The sequence below is a fragment of the Charadrius vociferus genome, unplaced genomic scaffold (genome assembly GCF_000708025.1).
Source record: "Charadrius vociferus isolate BGI_N301 unplaced genomic scaffold, ASM70802v2 scaffold93, whole genome shotgun sequence".
NCBI classification, from domain to species: Eukaryota; Metazoa; Chordata; class Aves; order Charadriiformes; family Charadriidae; genus Charadrius; species Charadrius vociferus.
The window spans coordinates 1,250,771-1,277,497 of NW_009647838.1; the positions used below are offsets into that span (position 1 = coordinate 1,250,771).

Here is a 26,727-nt window from a genome sequence, read left to right on the forward strand (position 1 = left end):
TGCCAGAGGGAAGAGGCTTCTTTCGAGAGGGGAGTGTCGAGGGGCACACGTGCAGGGGAGGGACCGCAGGGGAGCCTTCTGCCTGAGAACCAGCAGCACCCCTCCTCCTCCTCCCTTCCAGCCTGCCTGGCCCGCACATCGCCCTTCATTTGTTTGGGCAGATGACAGAAACGCTCACTTGTAGGTGGCTTTCTGCGGAGGGAATTCATTCCTATATAAACCGCAATCACTAAAGAAGCGGATTTTACAAAATATGAACATAACATCCTATCATATTGCTTTCTGGTCCCCGAGTGGGTAGGAATGGAGGCAGCAGGCAATGACAGGCACCCTCTGTCCGCCATGATGAATAGGAGCTTGTTTTCCTCCGGGCTGGCCGCAGGGCGAGCGTGCCCACGGCGAGTGCTGCCACCTAAAACCTCCCCCTTCCAAAACCCCGGCAATAAACAGCAACGCGTGGCCTCACCAGCATCGTCCCCCACAACCCTCCTCTCCCCAGCTGCCGCCAAGCGGTCCTCGCCATGCCCAGACGGGGCCGGTGGGCATGGGGGGCGCAGCCCCGCACCCCCCCACGCTGCAGAGCTGCCCGACACCCAGCACGGGTGCTCGCTGCCCGAACCAGCGGCAAATTCCATCCCAAGGGATGGGAAAAGGGTGAAATAAAGCCAAAACACAGCCGGTAATGATTTTCAGCGACCAAACAATGACAGTTGTAAGCAAATAAGCAAAACCTAGTAATTTTTGCACCCAAAAAAAAAAAAAAAAAAATTCTTTTTTTTGGGGGGGGAAGCTGTTCTGACATCAATTTTCCATCGAGAAAGGCTGGCTGGCTATGCGTCCGGATTTGCTATATAACTGCACACCGCAGCCCCGGCACTGCGCAGCTCCACGCACCAACAGTCAGTAGGACCCTTCCAAGAGCTTTGCTGGAGGGCTCCTCTCACTTAGGCAGGCTGGGAGCAACCAAACGTGCCAAAAATAAGGTCAGTCCTTCAGGCTAGAGCCTGCCCTGAAAGCTCAGGCAAGCCAGTTTTACTGTGTCTCTCAGCTTTGGCAGAAAAGGATCTATCCTCACGCTGAGCAAAGGTGTAGCTTCTGCATTCCCACCTCTTCATACAGCAAAATGCTCTGCGTCTGTACAAAATATTCTCACAATAAAATAATGACTGAACTATTTACAAAGAAAAGCTCAAATGAACGAAGGCATATCGTCCACGACAGCAAGGTTATAGCAGCAGTTGCATGTCTTCAAAGACACCTGGCTTGATCTATGTTACATGCAGACATCAGCAGGGAGGAGAGGAGAAGGCAAAAAGAAATAAAATAATAAAACCCCCACCCATTTGGCAAAGTCCTCGACATTGCACTAGAAAAAGGCAGTCAAATTTTGCCTTTCAGCTTACAAAACGTACAAGTAAGGGGTGGATGCAGCCAGAAGGGGATGTGGCAGGAGTACGCAGCTGTGTCAAACTCGCCACCTCCCCACCGGCCCACCTCCTGGGTCCAGTCATGCGAAGAGGAGGCCAGGAGGTCCCCAGGTCCAGCTGGACACGGGGGAAGCAGGTAGACAGAGAGCCAGGGAGACACCCACACTTCCCTGTCACTGCGCAGGACTGCAGGCTCCCTCCACCTCCTTCTATCTGGTGAGTGGCAACAAACAGCAAGAGGGACAGCAGCACCCGCCACCAGGGAACTGATGGGTTGAAGAAGTCAATGATGGAGGAGTGGGAGATGGGGCTAAGGATCCTCACCTCCACTAGCAAATGTGCGGTGGGTGGCTCTGGGGCTGGTACGGGTAATGGCACATTTAAATACCAAATCTGGTGACACAGAAAGGTTTTCCTGTGAACCTTCTCAGAGAAAAGAGGCAACTGAAGAAAAGTGACACCCATCAGGACTTCCCCTTCTCCTACGTGCTGCTATTATATGCCACAAAAGCTGAAACAAAGTCATGGAATATAAATACCAGAACAGATTCCTAAGTAGACAACAAAAATAAGTTAACATTTATAAAAAAAAAATTACATACAGCAAGAAATCTGCATATTTTTAAATAATTTTCTTTGGAAACAGACTTCCAGTCAGAATTCACCCCCAAATGGTCATTGCCGAATGTCTAAATTGCTCAGAAGCTGGTACCCAAGGTAGGGAAAAACATCCTTACATTTTTGGTACAACAGGAAACTTTGCTCCTCTCTGAGTTTACATCTTCTCCCCCTCCCACCACATCTTCAGTGCTTTTTGGGAGGCTGTGGAGTGCATAGAGCTTGCCTGCGTTTAAACAAAATAGACCACAACCTAGTGGCTTTTAATTTCTATATCCTTCTCTCCCTGCTCGAGTAAGACTTTGTACATGCACTAGGAGCAAAAGCATGGCAGATGGTCAAGACCCAGCAACTGGAGCAGACCCTGACTTCATTTTGTGGGGTTAACAGCACTCAAAACACCCTGAAATGCACCCAGGAGGCAATGCACACATGGCCTTCACTTCCTCCAACTCCAACCCTGGCAAGAAGGGCCTCCCAGGGCACTAAGAGGACAAGATTAAAACTCCTCAGTGGGCAGAAAGACTATAAAGTCTCTCTTGGGCACCTGTGAGAGACGGTCCACGATCCAGCCGTGTAATCCAGGAGATAGTCTGGTTCCCCTTTCTGCTGCACCAGACAGCCAGTGAGACCCTGGTCAAGTCATGCAGGGGTCTGTTCTTCAATTCTGCTACTGAATGACAGGGAGAAAAACCCCATCCCTTTGTCAGCGAGAATCATGCTGACAGATTCAAGATTGTCTGATGTTCAGAGGCAGTAGCATGGAGGACACCTAGGACAGCATCCACTCAGGTCGGGAGAGGGGATTTCTGCGGTATCTATTTGGGATGCTCCATCCTTGCAAGTGTTTGAGGTCAGGTTGGACAGGGCTTTGAGCAACCTGATCTAGTGGCAAGGAGACTAGACTAGATGATCTTCAAAGGTCCCTTCCAACCCAAACCATTCCATGATTCTATGATTTGGTTTTCAATACAAGCTGAAGTGTGAATTTAAATCAGTGGGATACACGGGCATCGCCCACCTTCCTGAGGCTTTACAAGCCTTTTTTGGGTAGTGAATTTGGCTGGGGAAAGCTACTAGAGAGAATTAAAAAAAAAAAAAAAAAATTCATCTTACAGCAAAACAAAGGCTCCACCTGCAATTGCCAACCAAACAGACCCTGGTCTCAATTCTGAATCTCCCACCTTTTGTAACGGCCAGGCTCTGGAGATGATCTCCAGCCCCAAAGGGAAAACTCCTCACAGCAAGCCAGACCCTAGAGCTTCACGGTGTTTTCTGAACTGCACGTTCTACTGGGACCACTGGGACCGAGGAGCTCCTGCTCACCTGCCCTCCCCTGGGCAGGGGGCAGACACCAGGCACTGCTCATGGATGAAGTCCAAGCCCCTGAGGAATCTTCCTGTGCTTCCCCTTCCCGGAACACAGACGTGCTCCACCTGCCAACGCCAACCCAAGTCTCACGGCCAAATCCTTTGCTAATGCCATGCATCCAGCACACAAAACTGATGCGGGGAGAGGAAAATAGGGCCCCCACTTGTTGCCAGAGCTGGGCTAACTTCTGCTAGCCACCCCACCACTGCAGCCACCCCACTGGTGATTCCCGAGGCAAAGAGGTAGGACAGCTCTTTGGAGACACCCATTCTTTTCAAGCCATTCAAGTACTTGCAACAAAGAGTTTCATGGCTAAACCTGGCAATCCTCCTGCTATTACATACAGCAAGAAATCTGCATATTTTTAAATAATTTTCTTTGGAAACAGACTTCCAGTCAGAATTCACCCCCAAATGGTCATTGCCGAATGTCTAAATTGCTCAGAAGCTGGTACCCAAGGTAGGGAAAAACATCCTTACATTTTTGGTACAACAGGAAACTTTGCTCCTCTCTGAGTTTACATCTTCTCCCCCTCCCACCACATCTTCAGTGCTTTTTGGGAGGCTGTGGAGTGCATAGAGCTTGCCTGCGTTTAAACAAAATAGACCACAACCTAGTGGCTTTTAATTTCTATATCCTTCTCTCCCTGCTCGAGTAAGACTTTGTACATGCACTAGGAGCAAAAGCATGGCAGATGGTCAAGACCCAGCAACTGGAGCAGACCCTGACTTCATTTTGTGGGGTTAACAGCACTCAAAACACCCTGAAATGCACCCAGGAGGCAATGCACACATGGCCTTCACTTCCTCCAACTCCAACCCTGGCAAGAAGGGCCTCCCAGGGCACTAAGAGGACAAGATTAAAACTCCTCAGTGGGCAGAAAGACTATAAAGTCTCTCTTGGGCACCTGTGAGAGACGGTCCACGATCCAGCCGTGTAATCCAGGAGATAGTCTGGTTCCCCTTTCTGCTGCACCAGACAGCCAGTGAGACCCTGGTCAAGTCATGCAGGGGTCTGTTCTTCAATTCTGCTACTGAATGACAGGGAGAAAAACCCCATCCCTTTGTCAGCGAGAATCATGCTGACAGATTCAAGATTGTCTGATGTTCAGAGGCAGTAGCATGGAGGACACCTAGGACAGCATCCACTCAGGTCGGGAGAGGGGATTTCTGCGGTATCTATTTGGGATGCTCCATCCTTGCAAGTGTTTGAGGTCAGGTTGGACAGGGCTTTGAGCAACCTGATCTAGTGGCAAGGAGACTAGACTAGATGATCTTCAAAGGTCCCTTCCAACCCAAACCATTCCATGATTCTATGATTTGGTTTTCAATACAAGCTGAAGTGTGAATTTAAATCAGTGGGATACACGGGCATCGCCCACCTTCCTGAGGCTTTACAAGCCTTTTTTGGGTAGTGAATTTGGCTGGGGAAAGCTACTAGAGAGAATTAAAAAAAAAAAAAAAAAATTCATCTTACAGCAAAACAAAGGCTCCACCTGCAATTGCCAACCAAACAGACCCTGGTCTCAATTCTGAATCTCCCACCTTTTGTAACGGCCAGGCTCTGGAGATGATCTCCAGCCCCAAAGGGAAAACTCCTCACAGCAAGCCAGACCCTAGAGCTTCACGGTGTTTTCTGAACTGCACGTTCTACTGGGACCACTGGGACCGAGGAGCTCCTGCTCACCTGCCCTCCCCTGGGCAGGGGGCAGACACCAGGCACTGCTCATGGATGAAGTCCAAGCCCCTGAGGAATCTTCCTGTGCTTCCCCTTCCCGGAACACAGACGTGCTCCACCTGCCAACGCCAACCCAAGTCTCACGGCCAAATCCTTTGCTAATGCCATGCATCCAGCACACAAAACTGATGCGGGGAGAGGAAAATAGGGCCCCCACTTGTTGCCAGAGCTGGGCTAACTTCTGCTAGCCACCCCACCACTGCAGCCACCCCACTGGTGATTCCCGAGGCAAAGAGGTAGGACAGCTCTTTGGAGACACCCATTCTTTTCAAGCCATTCAAGTACTTGCAACAAAGAGTTTCATGGCTAAACCTGGCAATCCTCCTGAAAAAAAACAGCAGGAACATCTGCTGGCTTTACCTGCGCACTGGCAAGCGACCATTCACCCGACAAGCAGCAACCACAAACCCTCTCAACATTTCATAGCAGCGGCGCGCTTTAAAGCATATGAGTATGTAGTTTAAAAAAAAAAAAAAAGGAAGTTAAATACAACAAAACATATGAGACCTGATACTTGAAAGAATGCAAGCCCTGCAGGTGCGTTCTTAACCAGGTGAAAGATGGGGTTTGGCAAGAGCCTTTTTTTGTGCGTACACGTGGGGTACAGCTCACATTGGGTGAAGGACGGATCTGGTCTAAGCCTGACAGTAGCACTGCAAAATCTGCTCCACGTATAATCAGGTAGAGTCTCCGTGGGGAAGGAATTCCCCGGGCTACTGAAAAGAAAGACCTTTGTGAGGCCTGGTTTCATAGCAGCATTTAAGGTTAACTGGCACACAGAAGCAGTTTTCTTTCTACACACTGGAGGAGAAAAAAAACAAAGGAGGGAAGAAGGGAAGCGCGTAGCCCCAGATTAGCTGACAGTGTCGCCGGGAGTATGCCGAGGTGTGGCTTTTTTCCTTGTGATCCCTTTTAACTGTGCTACTAAGCAAACTGCAAGCTGCAGCAACAGGGCTGGGGAGTCCCGCGTTACGCTTCCTTATTCCTGCATTACTGATTAACCAGACGTGGCTTGGTTCAGGATCCCCACCGCAAAGCTTCCTTCACTGCAGCCATTCCCCTGTCGCCCGTAAGCCAAACATGCAGTCATTTACAGCTGTCCGAACCAGCGTCCGTGTTTCTCTCCGCATCTGCTGAGGCCGCGTAGGTGGCTTCCACACTGTGCCATATTCCGTAGGTAAAGTAGATGATAAAGCCTGCAGAAGCCAAGGGGAGAGGGCACTGTTAGCCCTGTAAGGAAACCAAAACCCCTACTCACACCAACCCGCACAGGTGACACCAGGGATAAGCCCAGCCATCCTGACAGCTAGCTTCAAGCAGGCAGCCACTATCTTCCTTAGCAAAAAGCTATTAACGCACGCATCGGTCTTTAAAAGACAATCTATCCAGGCCCCAAATGGCTGATTATAGAATAAACTTCTCATGCTTTTCAATGAGTTCATGGCAGTCCCTTCTGCAGAGAGCTTTCGCTCTCCATTTGTGTGCCTACAGCCTCCATCTCAGTAAAATACATCCACAACTGATGCTGATCTTACTTGTTTTCATCGTAACAAATTTCCTGGGCATTTCAGGCAATTCAGCCTTCTCCGCACAGCTAGAGATGCAGCTCAGCTCCTTCAGTTCTAGAAGCACAAGCCCCACCACCTGGACTCCACTTCAAGGCCAGCCAACAAGAAACATTGCACGGTTTCTTGTTGGCAACAAGACCAATAAGATGTTTCACAGGTTGTTGTTTTGTCCTCACAAAGCCCTCATGACCCTTGAATTTAAAACAAGGCTTGAGACACGCTGCCTGAATGGCTTCAGTTAAGTCACCAAGGTTGCCCAAGGATGATGAGAGTGCAGAACCCCTCCCTGGTATGTTACAATATATTTATGGTTAAGAAAATCTAGTAACTTCGAACATACACAATTTTTTACTCTCTCAAACTCACCTATGAGCATCCAGACTGCAAACCGTATCCATGTGCCTATGTCTAGCTGCATCATGAGGTAAACGTTCACAAAAATACTCACAACAGGAAGAAGAGGCAAAAGAGGTACCTGAAAAAGAAAGAGGGATACATTACATCCACGGGGCAGATCAACAGGCAGGCAAGAACATCGCATCCCTTGTAAATGGGACGTGATGGCTGTTACCAACTCTTCAGTTGCCAGATCTGAGAAAAAGCAAGGCTAAACCAAAACGGAGGACATCCATCCACTGTGGGAGAGGGATGTGAACAATGGTGTTCACCTGTTTTAAGAATGCTTGTCCTTTTATGGTCTGGAAGGAGGCAAGAGGTAAGTTTTAGCAGCAATACTAAACACTTGTGGGAGGAAGGAGAGAAGAGGAAACCCAAGGACTGCATCATGACAGGCACCTACTGAAGACCAGGAGAAGGTAAGGGGAATGTGTGAGGAGGGACCTGAGGAATTTCATCTAGCAGGTACCTACGTAATTAAGCAATTTAGAGCAAATTATCCCAGAGCAGGAAAAAAAAAAAAACACCAGGAAACACTGTAAGAGAGCACTGCAGCTGTACCAAGAATGCCTTAATGATCTGAGATACAAAGAATGAGACAGTAAAGCCAAAATGCAAAAATCAGAATATACAGATACAGCACAGGCATATAAAGACAAAATCAGAAATGACAAGTTATAACAATAGGTTTGTGAATATGGTGAAACTAAGAGGAAAGTGAACTTTGCTCCTAAGGAAAAAGGAGATTTACAAAAAGAAACAGGCTGAAATGTTGTAGGTCTTTCTTGATTTAAGCTTCACCAAAAAAAACCCACATTTATGGTGAGCAGCTGTTCACATCATTAGAGAAAGGGGATGGACACACAAATTAGGAAATGGAAGAAAACAGAAGATGACTATTTTTCTAAATTAGGCTTTGTCAAGTCAGTAGGGACAAATGAGATTTCCCTAGGGGGGTGAGTTATGTACCCACAGATTGCAGAAGTGATCTCTGAACTATTATAGGCATCTCTGAGAGCTCTTGCTAGGCCGGTAAGGTCTCTAAAGATGGGAGAAGGGAAACAAATTACCTATTAAAAAGAAATACAGAAAAACAACTGGGGAACAAACCAGTCAGCCTTGGTTTCCCAGAGACTTTGGAGAAAAATCACTAGACAGTCAGGCTGTAAATGTCTAAAGGACAACAAGGAGATAAGAAACAGCCATTACAGATTTAGCAGTGACAGGTTCTATTCTTCTTTTTTCCCCAGACAGGTTAGTGGCTGAGGGGGAACATAGGAGGTAAAATATCCTGAGTGTAAGGCAAAGAAATTCCCTCAGAAGAAAGATCAGAAAATACAGTCTAGATGACAGTTCCTAAGTTTTTTGCTCCTACACATTTCTGCGTCCACTTTTGGGACCATAACCCCAACATGAGCTGCAAACACTGCCTTGGGCAACTCTGGATTAAATTACTAAAATCAGAGAATTTACTGGAAAATTGTAATTGAAGAGCAGTCAAAATGAGAGCAGTTTGGAAGATGGGATTAGAATCCAAAACTAATTTAATAAATTGGGGAGATTGCCTGAAATCTATATGATAAAACATGACTTGCAGGATTATATTGGGGAAAAAAACCCATCCCAGTGTTTAATATAGAAAGGACAGTGTGCTTGAACAGGGCAGGAAAATGACAGAGTTCTTCATACTTAAGGCTGTTAAAGAGAGAACGCTCAGTCCCCATGGAGAGTAAGGGATGAGTGGGACATGAAAGTGCACTTTCTTAGAGCCTTTTAGTGAGTAACCCTTTGATCCTCACACACAAGCTTGCTTCATGGGCTTGCTTCTCCTGTATCCACAATCTGATGTGGCCCTTCAAAACCATCCCCTTTCCCTCTGGTCTCTCGCTCTTCCATATCCTACAAACAGATGCTTTCAAAAGCACCGTCCTGCCCCTCCCTTCTGGCCACATCTCTGCACCAGGTTCTGCCCTCCTCCAGCACCATTTACATTTCCTTCAAAGTCCTCTACCGTCATTTCTGACCTGACCATGCGTGGCTTCCCCTCCTGATGCCCTCCTCCAACCTCTCAGCTAACCTCTTCAGCCCCGCTTTCTGTGCCAAATCTGCTTGTGCCCACAGGGCACTGCTGGGCAGCAGGCTTGCAGCGCTTCTGCCACGCTGCGCTTTGCAGCAACTGCCATTTGAGGTTAGACGGCAAGAGGAAACCACACTCACTGAGCTGAGCTCTGGTAGGACATCCCTTTATGCAATGAGCGCAGACTATGAGAGGTTACCGCCACGCTAGCGGGAGAACTCAAACCATCAGCTCTACTGGCAGCCCTGTATGGAAAAGTTCACATCATGCCTACATTCTCTGCACATCCATTTGGCCAAGTCCCCCCTTCTGATACAGGCCAACGCACACCTCCTCCTCCAACCACGTCTTTTCTAGCTACACCTCCCAGGACACGCACCTTAAAGGAGAGCTTGGTTTTGCTTTCAGGCTGTTTCCATATAATGAAGCTGACAAGAAGAACAAGGATGGCAGCAATAATCCATACAGCTTTTATCAGAATGCTTGGCTCAAGGGCAGTCAGGATACAGCTACCCACGATAAGGAAACCTGTGAACAGACACCAAAAGCTTACCGATTCTTTTTTTAGGAACAGGAAAAAAAGAAAACCCCAAACCCCAAGCAGGCAAAGCAGAATCTGAAAGCTCGGCAAACAAAACAGCAACACACGAAAAAGGTAACTGTAAGAGATATGCGCCCTTCCCCCTGTATATTGATTTCTTTTCAAGTTATAAATTTAATCTGTAGACCTTCAGTTATTTTGGCCATTACAAGAGCTCATCAAAATTACACCCAGGAGGTGAACTTTCCCACCATGGTCAGTACAAGGACCTACCAGCTGGCTCACTGCCCAGTGCTTACCAATGATAAAGGTTGAGATGTTCACCACCGAGCCAGAGAATTTGGAAGGGTCCGAATTTGGGGGACACAGTATGGCTTTGAAGGAACATTTCTCCTCTTCCTCTGGCAGAAATCCAGCCTGAGACTCACTGGTGCTCACAGACTCATTGTTATCTGTCTCCTCTGTTGTCCTAGCCATCTGGTACGCTAAATTAGGCTGCTCTGGCTGATACCTGGGAAAAGGGAAACGAAACAAAGAGCATATTGGTTTGGTGCAGGGTACTGTTTGTTTGAAAGCCACACAGATAGCCACGGCTGCACCCCAGATCACTATAGCGCCAGAACAGGCACACATAATGTCTATACCCTTGTGTTTCTGGGGGAAATCCAAGGGATAACGTTGTCATAACGTGAGCAAACGTGGTCGGTTACCATCACCTGCAGCTTGGTTACAATATCAGTGTTTTAAACTGAACAATGCTCTTCCATAAACCCTATCCTCTGTGTCACCAAAACATAATGAAGTGATAGCAATAAGAACTGGAGAAGAAAGCGGTAGGGGGACAGACAGACAGTCATAATCGTGCTGTTGGGTTATCTGTAGCAGTTCAGCTCTTGTGCTTTGGTGTGAAGGCAGCTGAACTAACAGCTCAGCAGATATCGCACCCTGCGGTGACATTTCTGGTGTCTGTCCCCATCTTTTCTGCTCGTTTGCCTGCTGACATAAAGGGAAGGAAGAAGCGAACAAAGAATGGTAATTTTTTTGTTGCATGTGCGGACAGCATTTCATTCAGCCAGGCCCTGATGCGCAACCACGTGGGTCTATAAAGACAAAAAAACACACTTCCAGTCTCAGTTCTCTTTTACAGAAGGTTTTGCACTCGACTCTCAGCCATAAGCCTGACTAAAGGAAAAGGCCATTTTGAAAGACACCTTAAAATTGTTCCTGTGGGGATCTGTTTGCAACGCGAGCATTTGTGAAACACTGCACATTGAGAAATGCAGCGAAATCCTTGGCTCCAGCCACAGCAGGGTATTGGTGGCAGGACCTTACAGCTTTGGAAACAATTCAGCTGCTACTTCATTAGGCAGCCAACGGGGCAGCCAAATCAGTTGCCCGGGCTGCTACAAGAGGGGGTGTCAGCTCTGCAAATCTATGATGGGGACAATGCCATACAATGGGTACAGCAGCTTGCGAAAATAAGTTAAGAAGCCATTTAGAGCTGTACGGAGAGGAGGGGACTGTGAAATGAGAGGACAAGGCAAGGAAAATTATCAAGGATTTTCAAGGGGTAGGGTGGACACCACAGGCAAAGAGCAACAGTATTACAGTACAGTGTTGGCCCTTCACCTGCTGCAAGATAGGTCTTAGTTCAAAACTTTTGCTGTGAGCAGGTAAAAAGCCTCCACCAGACTTCGAATAAGTCATTAAACACAAAGGTATTTTTCAGTAACATGATCTTCAAAATACAGTCCTCATGGGTAGAGTGCTGCTGTCCGTGAGGTGCCAAGCAATGAAGATACTCATTTTTCAGCTTAGGTTAGGGAAGCTGAAGGAGCTCAGCACTTCTAAAAGACATGCACTAAGGCACTGATCCTGCAACACACACTCAGCTTTTTTTGCTGCTGCTAGACTTTGTCTTAAATCCTTTTTCAACAGTAAGATGACCTGAAACTGTATCCCCGGTGGGAAAAACAGTGATGATGATACAGGCATCCAGGACCACACATCTCTTAGCAGGAGTGGCAAGGACCAAGGGTTACCCGAGTTCAGAGGACGCCCTCGCAGATCCAACTAGCACAATCCTCTATGAGCTTAAAGAAACTAGCTCTTCACGTGCTTATAGCTGGAAACGCTCACGGTTTTACTGGATCCATGGAAACTATGAGGACATCTGATCACTGTGTGGATTTCTGTCTGTGTGGTACACGAGAGACTGTTTCTACATCCATACCTCAGTACCAACACGCAGGCAGCCACCAAGGAGTAAGCCAGGAGGGTCCCAATGGACATGAGATCCACAAGATCTTTCAAGTCGAAGAGAAAGGCCATAACAGCTGTAGGAGAGGAAGGCGAGAGAGGGAAGAAAAATCAGTAATACAGCAGAACATGCACATCTCAGGAGCATTAACAACAATGCAGTACACCTGTGACTGTTGCTCGGGGCTCAGCAGGGAAGCTCAAGCTGTCCTGAGATGGGGAGAGGCAGGACTCGGCGCATGAATACCCCAAGCCTGGTGGGCTGTCCCAGCACAGCCTCACTAGCTGGAAGCAGAGGAACCATTTACTACGTAAACACCAGCCTGTTTGTCTCATATGGGTATGTTCACCCAACTACCAGCAATGAGCAGGCCTTTAAGACACGGCCTTGTTGCAGGAGTCAACAGCTGCAGCACCCCAAGGGCCACAATTATCTCCTGGAAGTAGTAGAGGGCATGGAGGACAGGCAGCACCTCACCCTGGTGTCTCAGCTCAGCTGGGGCCAAAACAGGTTTGTGTACACAACGGGACCAAGCATCAAGGTGCGCATCTTGAGTTAGCATGCCTCATCATGAGGGTTTCCAGAAAAAGATATAGACTACCATTCCTTCGGGATTGCCCTGCTTACACACCCTCGCCAGGCAACCCCTGGCTGTACAGACCTTCAGAAGGAGAAGCAGGTAAGCAGAGGACAGACACCGTATTCAGACATTCAGGTGATGCCACCGGATGTGTGAGAGCTCAGGGACCTCAGAGTTGAGCCTGGCCCAGCCTGTCCTCAACGCTCCACCTGGAGCCCAGCCACCAACCCAGCCTTTAAGCTCAGCTGGTAAGCGCTGCCCCTGCAGCTTCATGTGTGCTTTTTTTATTTTATTTGGCTCTTTTTTCCCCAGTCTGGACCAGAGGCCACTTGAAGAGGAAGGTGCAAGAGAAGCAGCTGTGAGGAGGGTCTATGGGTCCCAGCAGCAGTAGCTGAGCCCTTTCACAGGTGCTCAGAGACCACAGTGGCAGTCCAGCTCCCCAGCAGCTCCCCACCAAAGGTGGCACGTTGTACTGACGGCTCATCCTGCATTTGCAGCAGAAGGTGAAGAGGAAGCAACAAGGCTCTCCTCTTTACTAGGCATCACAAGGAAGGGGGAGGCTGGAAGAAGAGGGTAAGCCTTTCGTCCTTGCTGTCTGGGAGGTTTAATTCCCATATTCCTGGGGGGCCGGAAAAGGGAAGGGGAGAATAGGACGGCTGCCAGCTGTGACTAACTGGTTAACAAATGCTGGTGCCACAGGGGCCATCTGCCTGTCTCCGGCTGCTCTGGTGTCTTCTGCTGAGCTGCTACCCACAGGCGGTGCGGTGTCTTCAGCCAAGCCAGGCCAACAGCCACAAGGATGCTGGGGCACCACTGGCTGCCACTTTGCAGGGGGCTAATTATTTTTAAGGCCAGCAGAGCACCCGGGGAGCGGATGAAGGCAATACTTGGCATGAGACAGGATGGCAGCAATGAGCTCTGAGAAAAGAGGGACAGGCACACAGCGAGCTATTCATGCTTACCCAGCCCCTCCAGAGCATGTCCCAGAAAACTCAGGGCACCCTCTGGGATGTCATGCTGTGCAATATATCCGATTAATACGTGGGCTAGAGTCAGGCTGACTTATCTACCCCTAGGACGAGCTTATGGCTCCTTTCCATGCATTCATGCAAGTCTTTGGATCTTACCTGCAACGGCCCCTGATGTCACTGTTGCAATTATTGGAGTTTTTCTCTTCTCGTTGACTTTAGCCAAAAATTTAAAGAGAAGTCCATCTTCTGCCATAGCATAAATTATTCGAGGCATCGGAAACATGGAGCCAAGAAGGCTAAGGACACAAAAGGGGGAAATAATCTACTTATATCACCTCCTGTTGAGCACAGGCACACAAACGAAAGCAAGTTTATGGCAGTACAAACACAGAACAGGTGGCTTTCATTCACTTCAGCTTCTTCAAGGGCTCCCTCTGCACACCCATATTGCTGATAGCTGGCAACTGAGGCGCAACGCTAAGATTTTGGATACCTAAACTTAGACACAGGGCATGAAAACAGCCTTACTTTCAGGTACCAAAAGAGCTGTAACTTCTAGGAGCCTCTATGAGTTGCTCCCCTCATTGAATACATCTAAGTAGATCTGATACAACAGGCCTCCAGAATGCAGGAAAAGATGACATATTCTGCCTCCAGCCTGCCCTGCCTCCCATCCAGATGGCTGTCCTGCAGGCAACCTGCAGACAGACAGCCCTGCGTATGGTAAGCCCCATACATTCCAGAAGATGAACCCTGCACTACCTGACACAAGTCGGCTCTCCACCCAGCAGGCCAGGATGTCTCGTGGGCAAACTGTGCTTGCACTGTGGAGTTACCTCCATGACTTAGTCACTCAATCCAGATTTATATTCCAGAGATGCACCTGCTCGGTCTGCTGCTAAGATCGGAGTTTCTGAAGTGATACCGGTCATGTGCATCTCTGAAATCTACCACAGGGTGAAATCCTGAATAGCTCTGAGTTTCATCCCTGGTCTCATCTCCCTTGACCCAGGGGAACACAGTGAAGGCAAAGCCCTGACATGCACCATTTTTTTTAAAGGAGCTGGAGGTACACATCTGCTTTGAGAGATGCACAAAGGAAGAGCAGTGTCTCACCTGGTAGAAAGCGCACACAAGGAACCGACAGCCACTGCATAATTGGCTCCATCCCAACCCACATATTTAAAGGCATTGGGTAAAGGGCTATTCGTATCCAGCTGGTAGTAAGGCATCATTAGCGTCAGGGCAGCTGACACACCAAAATAAGCCACAAAGCAGATGAGCAGAGATGCCACGATGCCAATAGGAATGGCCTTCTGAGGGTTTTTTACCTCCTCGCCTAGAAGAAAGAAATTGATATATCAGCTGAACGATGAGCAAGAACTTTATCCCAACCTAGCGCACGCTGGCTGGGGCTTTCAAAGGCTTCGTGGGCAGTGAGGTGCTGTTTGACCATGATGCTGCTGATGGTCTTCCCCACCACTGAGCATACCACAGCCTGCTTGCTCCCACTTCTGCTGCTCCTGTCACTCCTTCTGACAAACATTTGTGGAGGCCTTGTAAACTCAGGCACAGAAACCATCTGGATTAAAAATGGTCCTTTCCCCAAAAAGGATTACTTTTAAGTCCAATTACTTCTGCTATCCCACTGACGGTGAAGGCCCAAGAAGAGTTCAATGATCACAAATGACAAGAAAATAAATTATTGGGCAGTTGTAGGGCAAATACTTGGGTGACCATTTCAGTTAGTATCTCCACCAGAACTACTACACAGTGAATACGGCACCATAGGTGCGCAGTTCCAGGGAAAAGCGGACTTCACACAGCATACATAGGGAACTTTGAAAATCCCTCTTAAAAAAAGAGGACTCCCTCTAGTTTTTATGGAAATTTTTCGACAACCAAGTTGGTACAAATGTGTAACAACAAAAATATCCTCAAAATTCAGGCACGGATTAATTGGGAAACAGCTTTGAGCCTTCCCTGTCCTACAAAGCTGCTCTTCTCTGAAAGCAAGAGATCCTGAGGTTTGGAGGATTTCAGGAGGATGAACCGATAAGCAGAGGCCCATACTCTTATAAGTCAAAGGCAGACGAATGTGTTTCTCGTCCAAGGAGAAGCCCTAGGGCTGGCTGGATTAATGGATCCAGCACTTCTCAGACTCCTTGGAACAAGAGGCAGTACTGCTTTATCTGCCTTTGTGATGATCTCCTCACTCTGCTCCAGCTTTGAAGTAACTCAGTTCTTGCCAAATGTGAAATTAAGGACAATCCTTCCTTTCTCCAGGGAATTGAGATTCTTCATAGCCAGGAGAAATATGACAATGCTGATGGTTTCTTTCTCAGATGGAGATCTCTGGACCTTTGGAGATAAATACTCCCCCTGATTCTGAGGCACAGCTTTAGGCTACAGATTTCCCCAGAGGCTCCCTCGTTCTCTGGCTGTTTAAACACTCCAAGCCAGTGGAGCTCCTTCAGCTGAAGGCACTCAATAATCCTACTCCAGAATAACCTGTTGATTAAAGCATCACCTAGAGTTAGGGGTCAAACTTCACTGGTCATACAAGGCATATGAACCTGGGCCTTCCCTGTTTGCCTAACTGGTAAAGCTGGACGTGTTTTCTGTGGAGTCTGACCTGGTTAGTGTCATCAGAGACCATCCATGAGATTGGGCCCTGCAGGCAAAGAAGAAGGGAGAAAGCTTGTTTTGTGGGTTATACGGTCTAGCTGCCTGCCACAGCAGCTAGAAGTCAACACTCAGGGCACCCAGGGACTTGGACATAGCACTTTGACTATTAGGAGCAGCTGAGCCAAAAATCTATTTTGGGCTGAGGTTCAGATGGATGATGAATGCAGTGTCCTGAATTATTCATTATCTGTGCTGTGCAACATTACTGAAAGCCATTCTACCATCAACCAGGTTCATAAGCGGAATGAAGACATCTTCCCTCTTACCTGTAGTAGCGATACAGTCAAATCCCACGAAAGCATAAAAACACGTGGCTGCCCCTGAGAGGACTCCTTTCCATCCATAGGGCATAAACCCTCCAACACCGTAGAGCTTTTCTTCCTGCGTTTGACTAAAAGGCATGGCACTGGGTTAGATGTCATCCTGCCTAGGTGGGAGTAACAAAACTATTCACATAGTTCATAACAAAATCCAAAGTTGGCATTTGAAGGAACATGCTCTCCCTTTCACACACTTGCATACTAATACCAGGCCAAATGCTAAGCCCTACCCACTGATGAGCTTTCGACTGGCCTGCGACAGCCTGGGGAATGCACAGAATGAAAATGGTTCATGGTTTGTTCCCACCACCTGTTTTTGGGGGCGGATAAAAATGTCTTGGCTAAGACAGGGAGAAAATAGCATCTATATTAAAATTCCTCTCCTAATATTACTGCATGTGTGTAGATACACATATTCATGTAAACATAAGCTTTTGAAAAAGCACAACATAACTCTGAAAGCTGAAGCCTGAGAAAAATGTAAGCCATCCACTTTTCACCTAAGATGGGCTCAGATGAAGTGCAGGTGAGCAGACATCAGAGAGCAATGCAGGGTGCTATCACTGTCTAAAATTCGCCCAGTCCTCATTCTCAACTTCAAAACTCCCTGTGCCAAGCTCATATCCAAACCATGTCTGCGACCCTGAGGGAGGAAAGGAACCCACAGCCCTGACACACCAAATGCTTTGCTGAGCCTCAGCCAAAGTTCATTAAAGTCAATAGACAGACATATACCAATCCCAGTGCACGCTGGATCAGGATCCCAGATCCACGTGCCCGTGTTGAGTCATGAATAACATACCCTTTAGTGCAAGTGACTTAGGTCATTTTTTCAGGAAGAAGTCTTTGTAAAGATGAATTAAGGCAATTAAATTAAATCCCAAATCTGCAGGTCTTATCAGGTGTAAGCATCTGTACTCTCATAGAAGCTCTGTTGAGACTTAGATGAAAACTGGCCTGTTACTTGCAGAAATAGCACAACCCAAACATGGATTACTCTGGATATAACGATAAAATAAAGTAAACCCCAGGCAGATTTTACAAAAATAGCAAGTGCTATGGGTCAAACAGCTACAGTTACACTTTGAAGCTCTTGCACTAATTGCTCCTTGCATGGGAATAGCAGTAGGGAAGGAGGGAGGACCCTTCCTACAGAAGCAATTTGTTCGCAGCAGGCTGAATTTTGCAGAGGCTCAATAAGCAGCTTGTACACAAGCCAAACTTGACCCATGCAGCATTTATGAATCTCTCCAGTTTTTACCAAACTGTGCTTCCTTGCAGGCCAGCATAAAGGCTTTAGCTAGCAAGCCAGGACTGAGCTGATGTACGTAGAGATATTTAAAGGCCCTCATTCTGTGTTGTACAGTCTCAAGCAAAAATGAACAGCCTTGTATCACTGGCAACCCTCATAAGCTCTTTAATTTTAATCTTGTATCGAAGACAGAATTTTGGCCAAGCAGCAAAATGTCATTGAAAATGGATTTGTGATATGCTTGCAGCAATGCTTTAAAATAATCTGCAACAATGCTTTAAAATAATCTGCAACTTGGCTTCATTTTACTGAGGCATTTGGGACAAGGTCTCCAAAAGGTACAGCGGTGCCTCAACAATATCGCCCGAGTGTCCAAAGAAGTGAGAGCGCTACACTTGGTCACAGCATCATACAGGCACCACAGCCAGTCTGGTCTAGCCTTGAGTTGTAAGCTGTCTGAAAAGCTCTTTTCTGTCAAATTTGGATGCTGTATTGGTCATGAGGCTTGAAATGGTCAGTTCTGCAGCAGGGCCCACGTTGACACAGCCTACCTCCTATCAGTTTCAGCCCATCAGCACAGCCTGCTTTCAGCAAACAGCCACCAAAACCAGCTTTGCTTCCAAGGCGTTTGGCAAAGGAGAGAGCCATCCCATTCACTGGTTTTCTAAATCACTCCACAAACCTCCCTTTAAACTTGCCATTGAAAATGCATCAATTTCAGAGCCGAGAAGAAAAGATCCAACCTACTTGGCTCCATAAACGCTGTGGCTGGTGTTGTAAATGTCCTGTTCAGTCAACTGCCAGTTTTTAATAGACCCTTTCACGAAGCCAGAGACCATGACGAACCCGAGGACAAGGATGTTGATGCAGGTAAACACTTTGTTCACCAGGGCAGATTCCTTCACGCCAAAAATTAAAAGCCCTGGGGAAAAAAAATAGGCAGTCAGGTATTCTGCCACCAGCAGCAGGCGCTGGGGGCTTGCAGAGGTAGCCCAGCTCTTTTCATGCTGTGCTGTGCCCAACTTACCACACCTCATTTCTCCACAAAGCCAAGTAGCTCAGGTAGGTCAGGATTAACTCACTCAGAAGAAAGATGAGGACTCCAGCCCAGACATTACTATTGTGGGATGTGACACAGCTTCCCACGCAGCACGCCCATTTGGCATGTTATCCTGGTAAAGTGCTTTGCTAACACAGGTAAGTTGCTTCCAACACTTTCAGCGCCAGCTCTGCTCACCTCAGGGTGCTATGCTGTGCCACCTAGACACAGATTCAAACTCCACCCAGCACCCCAGGTGGTTTTTCATGAAGGAACATTGTCTTAGAGGTCTTGGCTACAGGCAGAAGTTATGAACAACATTCAACTTTCCTTAGAAGCAGGGGAAAATGTGAGCAGGGACTGAATCCAGGAGGACAGCTACTTCTAGTGTTGAAGACACAGAAGAAGGTGGCATCTTGGGAATCCTGCTCCCATTTCAATCAGCAGGAGCTTTGCCAGTGAGTTCAATAAGAGCGGGATTTCAGCCTGTGGTCTTAAGAGCATCCATCTGAAGAAGAGCACGTTTACAGGCATTGGCAACCAGAGTCTCACGGAGGCGTAGCTCAGCCTCTCAGAATGACAAGCTCTGGTAACTTGTGTTTGCTCTTTAGGTGCCTGATTTTCAAGAACCCAAACCTTTAACCCAAATCTAAGGCAGCAGCTGAGGGAGAAGGTAAAAAACTTCACACGGGCCTGAGGAAGAGAATCACAACAGGGTGTCCTTACTGCTACTCCAAAGCACTTCAAGGACAGGGGAGCACCCTGTGCACTCACCTTTCGTTCTTTTAATATAGGAAACAGCCAGAACAGCCACATCAGGGAAGCGCGTGAGAAAACTACGTGCCTGCCCAGGAAAACTTGTAAGAAATCTGATACTCAAGATGGTGCAAGCAGAAATAAACTTGTAGTGCTTATATTTGGGACCAAAGCTGCTCACTCAGCAGCTTTTTGTAGAAAAGAATGGCTTGCTTTTTTAATTAAAATCCAGGGAATTTGCTCCACACAGGGGAATAAAGCCATTGGTAACCTGTATCATTTTACACCTTGGTAGTGCTAAGGTGAGGAGTTCTAAAATACGTAAATTATATCTGAGTTGAAAGACCAGGTTCTAATTTGAAACTAGAGCAATTCCTATTATATACAGATGAACAAAGAGGAAAATCTTCTCTCCCATTCAGATGTAGTCAGTGCTAGATCCAAATGCAAACCCAGATGCCAAAGCATCCCTTGCTTCTGAAGCCTGTCCCCATGAGCACAGCTCATGCTGCGAGACAGCTGTCCTGATCAGAGTGGGAAATGTCGGGATAACCTTGTTGGGGGCGACACAAGCTTCTGCGTTCTGGAAACCACAGAGGGGTACATGAGAAGCATAATTTTTGTTACTGCCTAAACTTGGCAATGCTTTGCAAGATCTAGTTGGAATAGAGGTAAAAGTTCAGAAGGATTTTAATTTTACAAATTTTCAAACCTTTTCCAAATTTTGATCAAGACCTTGGCACATTTTTAGGAAAAAAAAAAAAAAAAAAGGACCTGACTGTATATCACACATTTATTTCTCTGGACCATTCACTGCTGCAAACTGAAGCCCATATATACTTAAAAAAAACCCCAAAACAGTAGCACATGAGGTTGCTACTGAGTCCCATCTCTTTTCTCATTTTTCTGGCTCAAGGCACCAAAAATTGGCAGATTATCAAAGGGGGAATAAGGTTGATAAAGCCACAGAATGAAATTCTTATGTAATAGGATTTGTGGCGGGAAGGATTAAACTTCCATACCTGACTGAGGATAACAAGTCATCTTTTCTTTTCTTCCTTATATAAAATTTGATCGAAGGTTTTAAAAGCGGCTCAAAAAAATATCGAGAATGCTCCCCTTTAATTAAAAATCCTATAACCAGGCTATGCCCCGTGCTAACTCCACAGCAGCTATATAGGTCAATCCAACACTTGTAGCAAAGAAAGGGTCTTTAATATGTCGTCCAAAATAAATCAAGACTTTGTGCCTATTCCAAAAGCAAACGATCAAATTACAGTAGAAGGAGGTCCAAGGCTCAGAAACCTCTCCAAGGTTTTACCTGTTAGGATGATGATTATCACCACGGCAAAGATGTCTGGGTATTTTGCTAGCACTCCGGGAGCATCCATCGTCATGTATTTTTTACAAAATTCTTCAATGTGCTGGCCTATGATTTCATCAAACGTCGCGCTCCAGGCTCTGGCCACACTCGAGGTTCCTGCCAGAGGACAGAAAGGACACAGATAACCCTTTGTGGTTGGCACACGTTCCAAAGAGGGGGCACTTTGCATGGTTTTCGGTCGTAGAGGGCCTCAAAGCAATCTTGCATATACTTCCCAGGTGCTGGGAGGAGCGTTTCCTCTGCAGATCCAGCCCACAGCCTGCGTTCATGCCTAGCATCTGCTTTGATGCTGACACACACGGGTGGTGGGTCTCAGACTTATGGTCAGCTGACAAGATAAAAAAAAAAAAATCCTTAAAGTGGTTTGGCTTCTTAGTAAATCTCGACTTTGCTTTAAGATACAGCCTAGGCTGACCTTTTCCTTTTCCCCCAAACCTGGTAATTTCTACTACTAGAGAGGTCTGAGTCCCTTCTCATACCAGCAGATGTCCCTGGCAGCCCCGGCTGGGTGACTGCAGCCCAGGCAGAAGGACCTTACAGAAGCCAGCCAGCCTCCGGCAGCGCAATGGTGGAACACCAGAGCCTGGACCGCAACACTCGCCCAGCTCTGTAAGCTCTGCACTCCAGCAACATGCAGGTCTTCTCTGACCTCTGGTGCTAGAACATCTGAGCAGGATAAGGACTCAGATATAATTTACAGGTTATCTAAGTGTAAGTCAGCCTATTGCAGGATGTTGGTGATGATCCCAGCAAGCAGCACAACTCCTGCCTGCAGCAGGTGCTTAGACTTCCCCTCTCTGGGACTGCTGTTCGCTGCAGTTCCTGAGAGCACCAAGCCACACACAGCTTGCCAGGGGGTCTCAGGACAACCAAGTCTGGGTTAACCAAGGACAACCAAGACACTGTCTGGGCCAGAAGAGTCATTTCAGAGAACTGAAGTAGTAACAACAAAGAGCCACCATCAAACAGTGACAGCATTGAGTAAAATAAGTAGGTTTAGGTAATAGCCAACTTCTCCCTCTATTGCGTTAAAGTGGTTGTAGTTATACTACCGATGTCTTATATAGTACACTATATATAACAGCACCTAATTGCATGATATAATTACTACTGTACATAATTGCCTGGTTAAAAAAAGAGGTTGGATCGATTTTGGTTTGCAGAGCAGTTCCTCAGGGGACGCCGTCAGGGCCCCTTTCTACCTCGAACAGTTTGTCCTGACACACTCACCTGCGGGCGGCCGCTCAGGTCCCAGCGCCAGCACCTGCAGTCCTGTCAAACAATGTCCCTGCTCACCCCCAGCTAAACCCTCTGCAGCTGGGAACACTCACCCCCCCAATCCAGCATTGTGTCAGTATTAAAATAAGCTGCAGAACAGACCTGTTTGGAGACTCTTCTGTTCACTGAGACAGCAAGGTGCACAGCGTGAATGCTTTTAAAGAGGTGGAACACCAGTGCCATCAATTTCATCTTGGAGAACTACAAAAGTTATTGTATACCACATTACGATTTTTCATCTTAACTTTGGCACAATTTGAGGGAAGAGATTATTTCTTTAGTGCTATTTTGTTTGTCCTGGCTCTAATATTCCATGTTCTAGGGCAGGAACAACCAGCTCCTGCACGTGCTATATTAGATGCCAGTTGCTTGGATGCCAGTTCCATGTAACCATCAGCTGTTTATCCCGAACTCTCTGTAACTAACAGCCTTGAGGGAGCAGGGGGAATCTGACATTCTTCCAACATAGCAGACACCTGGATAATATCTTACTGTTGCTAGAGAGCACGGCGCAAAAGCATTCGGCTCATATCCAGGAGGATTTACTAGTCCTGGGTCAGCATAACCTTGCCAGACAGAGCTGGCTCCTGCCTGCAGCGCATGGCTCCCAGGAGAGCTGCTGAGCTCCAGTGCAGGGCTCGCTGCAGGAACAGGCGCAGGCTCGGAGGTCACCACCTGCCCCAGGAAACCCCCGCAGCAGCTACTCTCCAGGGATGCTGTTACTCATCGCATTACCAGCTCCCACCAGCTTCCAGTTCCTGAAATACTTCCCACAATCTGGCACGGTTCCCCAAACCCACATCATCCCAGAAGAAAGTTCACACCAGATCCTGGTCCTGGACATCCTCTTCCTTCTGTCTAGACCACGACCAACCAGTTGAACGCCCATTTTTGCTCCTCAGCCACCTCCAAGGCTCCACACACCAGTCCTATGCCAAGCCAAATCACTTCAATTAATTACAAGCTATTGGCAACCCATCACAGGACCCCAGGATTTCTTTTTCCACCCCCACAACACTTTATGAACAGATGTCCGAGAACCTCAGTGTGAAAACACCAAGTTGGCCGAGCCCCTTTACAGATGCAAGCTCCCACCACCCCACCTGGTTTCGGTAGCGCTACTTGGCATTTTCTGCAGCACGACTGAGGGAAAAAAAATTGGCTTTCTGCCCCTCTCAACCCCCGGCTCTGAACTGCAGCGTGTGCCTGCCAAGGTATCTTTCTTCTCCACGCCCCCGAAGCTGCTGGGAGTTGTCCTTCCTCACAAGAGGGGCAATTAGCGCAGGGAGAAAGGCTGGGTAAGATAAAGAAAAGAGACCTGCTATAGCTCATATCCTCCCCCAGTTGTTTTTCCTGCTCAGCCACCCTTCCTCTCAAATTATGAGGAAGCCAGTTGCAAATACGCAGTTTTGTCACAGGACTGAATTAAAAGTAACAAAGTTGTGTTTGAACACATTCATGGATAATATGTGCTTTTTTTTTTTTTTTACTGAGTTTTCTGCCTTGTGATAATACACTGAGCAGTCAACTCTGAAATGAAAACTGAGGCAGTCGTTCAAAAGCCATTATGAGAAGACAAAAAAAAAAAAAGTCTCAGAAATACCAGCCTCACCCCAGATCCTGGGAGTGTAACTTTCAGTATGCAAATCTTTTCATCGTGCATTTGCAGAATCAGGTTCTGGGACAGCATCCACGACTATGTCAGTCATTTTAGTGGTCCAGTATCATGCTGGGAAGGGCCAAATAGCTAACTAGATGAGGAGCATGGAGGAGACAATTTATCATTACCTTTCGGGAACAGAAGATAAATCACCAAGAAGTCAGTTCAATTTTCCTACGTGTTGCCTAAGCAGAGTCCATTTTAGAAGTCTGGAGGAAATTATACGCTTACTTTTTTTTAAAACTATTTTTATCCCCTCCTTGCAGTGAACCTGATTCACAAAAGAACCGCAGGACTCAGATTTCCTACGGAGATGAGTTTAATTGACTCTGGCTTTTCATCCTCTCATTTGTTATTAAAAAAAAACCCCAAAAATAAAAGGAGGAGGAGAAAAAGGTTTCAGGTAGTACACAGAGCAGAGCCAGCCCAATCTCAGAGGAGCAGCTGCTGCGTCACTATATCATTCTTGATATAATCTTACCCTCCCCAGCACCATGGGAACTAATCTCCAAGGTAACAGTTACACATCCCTTAAAATGCATAATTTTTTTTTTTAAAACCCTCCCTTTAATAATTTAGCAAAACATCGGTTTTCATTTTAACTAGTAAATCTTTACTCTCAACTTGCAAGCTGGTTGCAGCCTTAATTACACGCACGATGACAAGCAGCATGCCCAGAATGTGCCTGAAAAGACATGAATCCTTAATTAGCAAAGTGCAGCTTAGTTTTAATGTATCAGCTGAGTTGTACATTGCACGATCTGACCTTAATCCAAGGCCTCTCCTAGTGGGAGTCAAGGGCTTAGAAGCGATTTGGCTTGGACATTTCAGAGAATGCGAACCTGCAGATCACCCTAAACTTAATCCTGCAGCCATTCATGAGACAAAAGTCTGATTTCCGGATACTTTAAACAGGTCTCAAAGGGACCAGGAATTAATCCTTGATGAGCTGCTGTGTAAAAGCATCCTTCTGTCAGCAGCTTCTTTCTCAGCAGAAGGGACACACTTTTGCTCCCTGGCGAGGGTGCAGCAGCCAGGGGATGCCAAAGGGATGATGTGGAGATCCAGAGGAAGTCACACCAACAACAATCCAGCTTCAGGACAAACCCTCAGCCTGCAGCACATTACTCACCTCGCCGACTGACAGGAGCCACCAACAACGCACCCCACAGACGAGTCCCGAAATCCTAGGTGAGCGCAAAGAGTGCAGTATCTATTTTGTAACAGTAACATGGGCACCCAAACAAGGCTGATCTTACAAATCAGGCTGCCACCCTGGACTAAAGCTAGGGTCTCGCAGCGCACCCCCCGTACTTACCAATAACATAGGAGAGGATTAAATTCCACCCTGTGATGAAGGCCCACAGCTCGCCCACGGTCACGTAGCTGTAGAGATATGCTGATCCAGTCTTAGGAACTCGAGCACCGAATTCTCCATAGCAGAGTCCAGCCAGCACTGAAGCCAAGGCGGCAATCAAGAAGGAGATAACGATGGCAGGTCCTGCGTTTTCCCGTGCCACAGCTCCAGCCAGTACGTAGACACCTGCACCCAAAGTGCTGCCTACACCCAGAGCCACTAAGTCAAATGTGTTGAGGCATCGCGAGAGCCGACTGTCTTCGCGAGTGCAGTCCACGTTTTTCCGGCGAAGAAGCTGGTTTCCAAAATTGATAATTTTCTGACACTCCATCTTTGTCTTTGGGCCTGCAAGAAAGATGCCACCATTACTCCCTGTACCAGGATACTCCCTGCAACAGCATCACTGCACAGGTACACTGCTACACCCCTGTTACATTTCAACAAACGAATCTTCCCACTTTCTACCTTTTCACATGGCAAAATATCTCCTTTGGCAATTTACCTATGCGTAGCACAGAGAATTAAAACAGGCGTTTTCTGCTTCCCGCTCCCAGTCACGCTGCAAAGCTGACACCATCCTGGGAGAGACATGGCCCTCCACCCCAGCTCCCACCCCACTCCACAACCCCCCAGTCCACAGACAAGTGGTCAAGCCGAAAACGCATAGCCCATCTTTCAGATTTCAGAGCAGTTTTCCTGGGCTGGGAAATAAAGAGAGACATATATATATAGAGAGAGATGTACTTACATATATTTTTTAAGTCTTGGGGTGAACTACGAACTGGGCATTACATCCCAGAATAAGGCAGCACACGTGCTACTCTGCCTAGAGTACAACATGACCACGTGCCGCAGTCAGTGACACCATTTGCAGCCAAACAGACCCGCTGGGACACTTCCCCTCTGTAAGCTCCAGCCACGGGCAGCAGCATAGGCTGCTGCTGCCTACAACTGTGCGGGCTGAAACAGATATAATTTAGGAAAAAGGACACAGAGAATCGAGTTTTATTTAACTTGGATGTGCTGAGGCAAAGGCTCAAGCTATTTTTCATTTGCAAGGATTGAAGTGAGAGCACGCTGGGGCTCCCTGAATGTCTCTGTCCCACCCAGGACAGAAGCACTGCATGACAGGGGTGTTAAACAAAAGCGTGGGGCAGGGTTTCCAGCCATGGTCCCATTTCAGCAACTGCACTATTCCTGTGGATGGACCTACTGGCACAGTCAAACAGCGGCGTGCAGCGCCTTCAGCATGTGAGCAGCTCAGGCACAGCTCCCCTGCTTAGGACATTATGATGAGATTAGGAGCGGGGTAAAGCAAACCCCTCTCTGAGGAGGGATCCCTTAGGAAATCCTTCTGGAATTTCTCTTCCCATGAGAGACAAGCATCTTGCAGTGCTACACCGTGGGAAGATTTTGCTATGCAACTCATCAAGCCTACAAATTCAAC

General features: G+C 47.3%; 1 protein-coding gene across 1 annotated transcript; it reads right to left on the bottom strand.

The window, feature by feature from the left end:
- Positions 1-5,983: 5,983 nt before the first annotated feature.
- SLC7A1 (solute carrier family 7 (cationic amino acid transporter, y+ system), member 1) lies at positions 5,984-25,631 on the bottom strand. Its single transcript, XM_009882833.1, has 11 exons — positions 25,242-25,631; positions 20,923-21,081; positions 18,554-18,728; positions 16,501-16,625; positions 14,663-14,885; positions 13,703-13,842; positions 11,969-12,071; positions 10,035-10,246; positions 9,574-9,722; positions 7,088-7,196; positions 5,984-6,349 (listed from the first exon to the last, which is right to left on the bottom strand). The coding sequence occupies exons 1-11, from the start codon at positions 25,609-25,611 to the stop codon at positions 6,240-6,242; spliced, it is 1,875 nt and encodes a 624-aa protein (XP_009881135.1). The 5' UTR covers positions 25,612-25,631; the 3' UTR covers positions 5,984-6,239.
- Positions 25,632-26,727: the final 1,096 nt, after the last annotated feature.

What these genes read in the sequence shown, in the direction of transcription:
- SLC7A1 (XM_009882833.1), bottom strand. Translation starts at nt 25,611, where the DNA reads ATGGAGTGTCAGAAAATTATCAATTTTGGAAACCAGCTTCTTCGCCGG. An exon ending in GATAATCATCATCCTAACAG is followed by an intron (nt 18,729 to 20,922) that starts GTAAAACCTTGG and finishes TTTTTTCCCCAG; the next exon opens with GGCTTTTAATTTTTGGCGTG. An exon ending in GACATCAGGGGCCGTTGCAG is followed by an intron (nt 12,072 to 13,702) that starts GTAAGATCCAAA and finishes CCTCTCCTACAG; the next exon opens with CTGTTATGGCCTTTCTCTTC.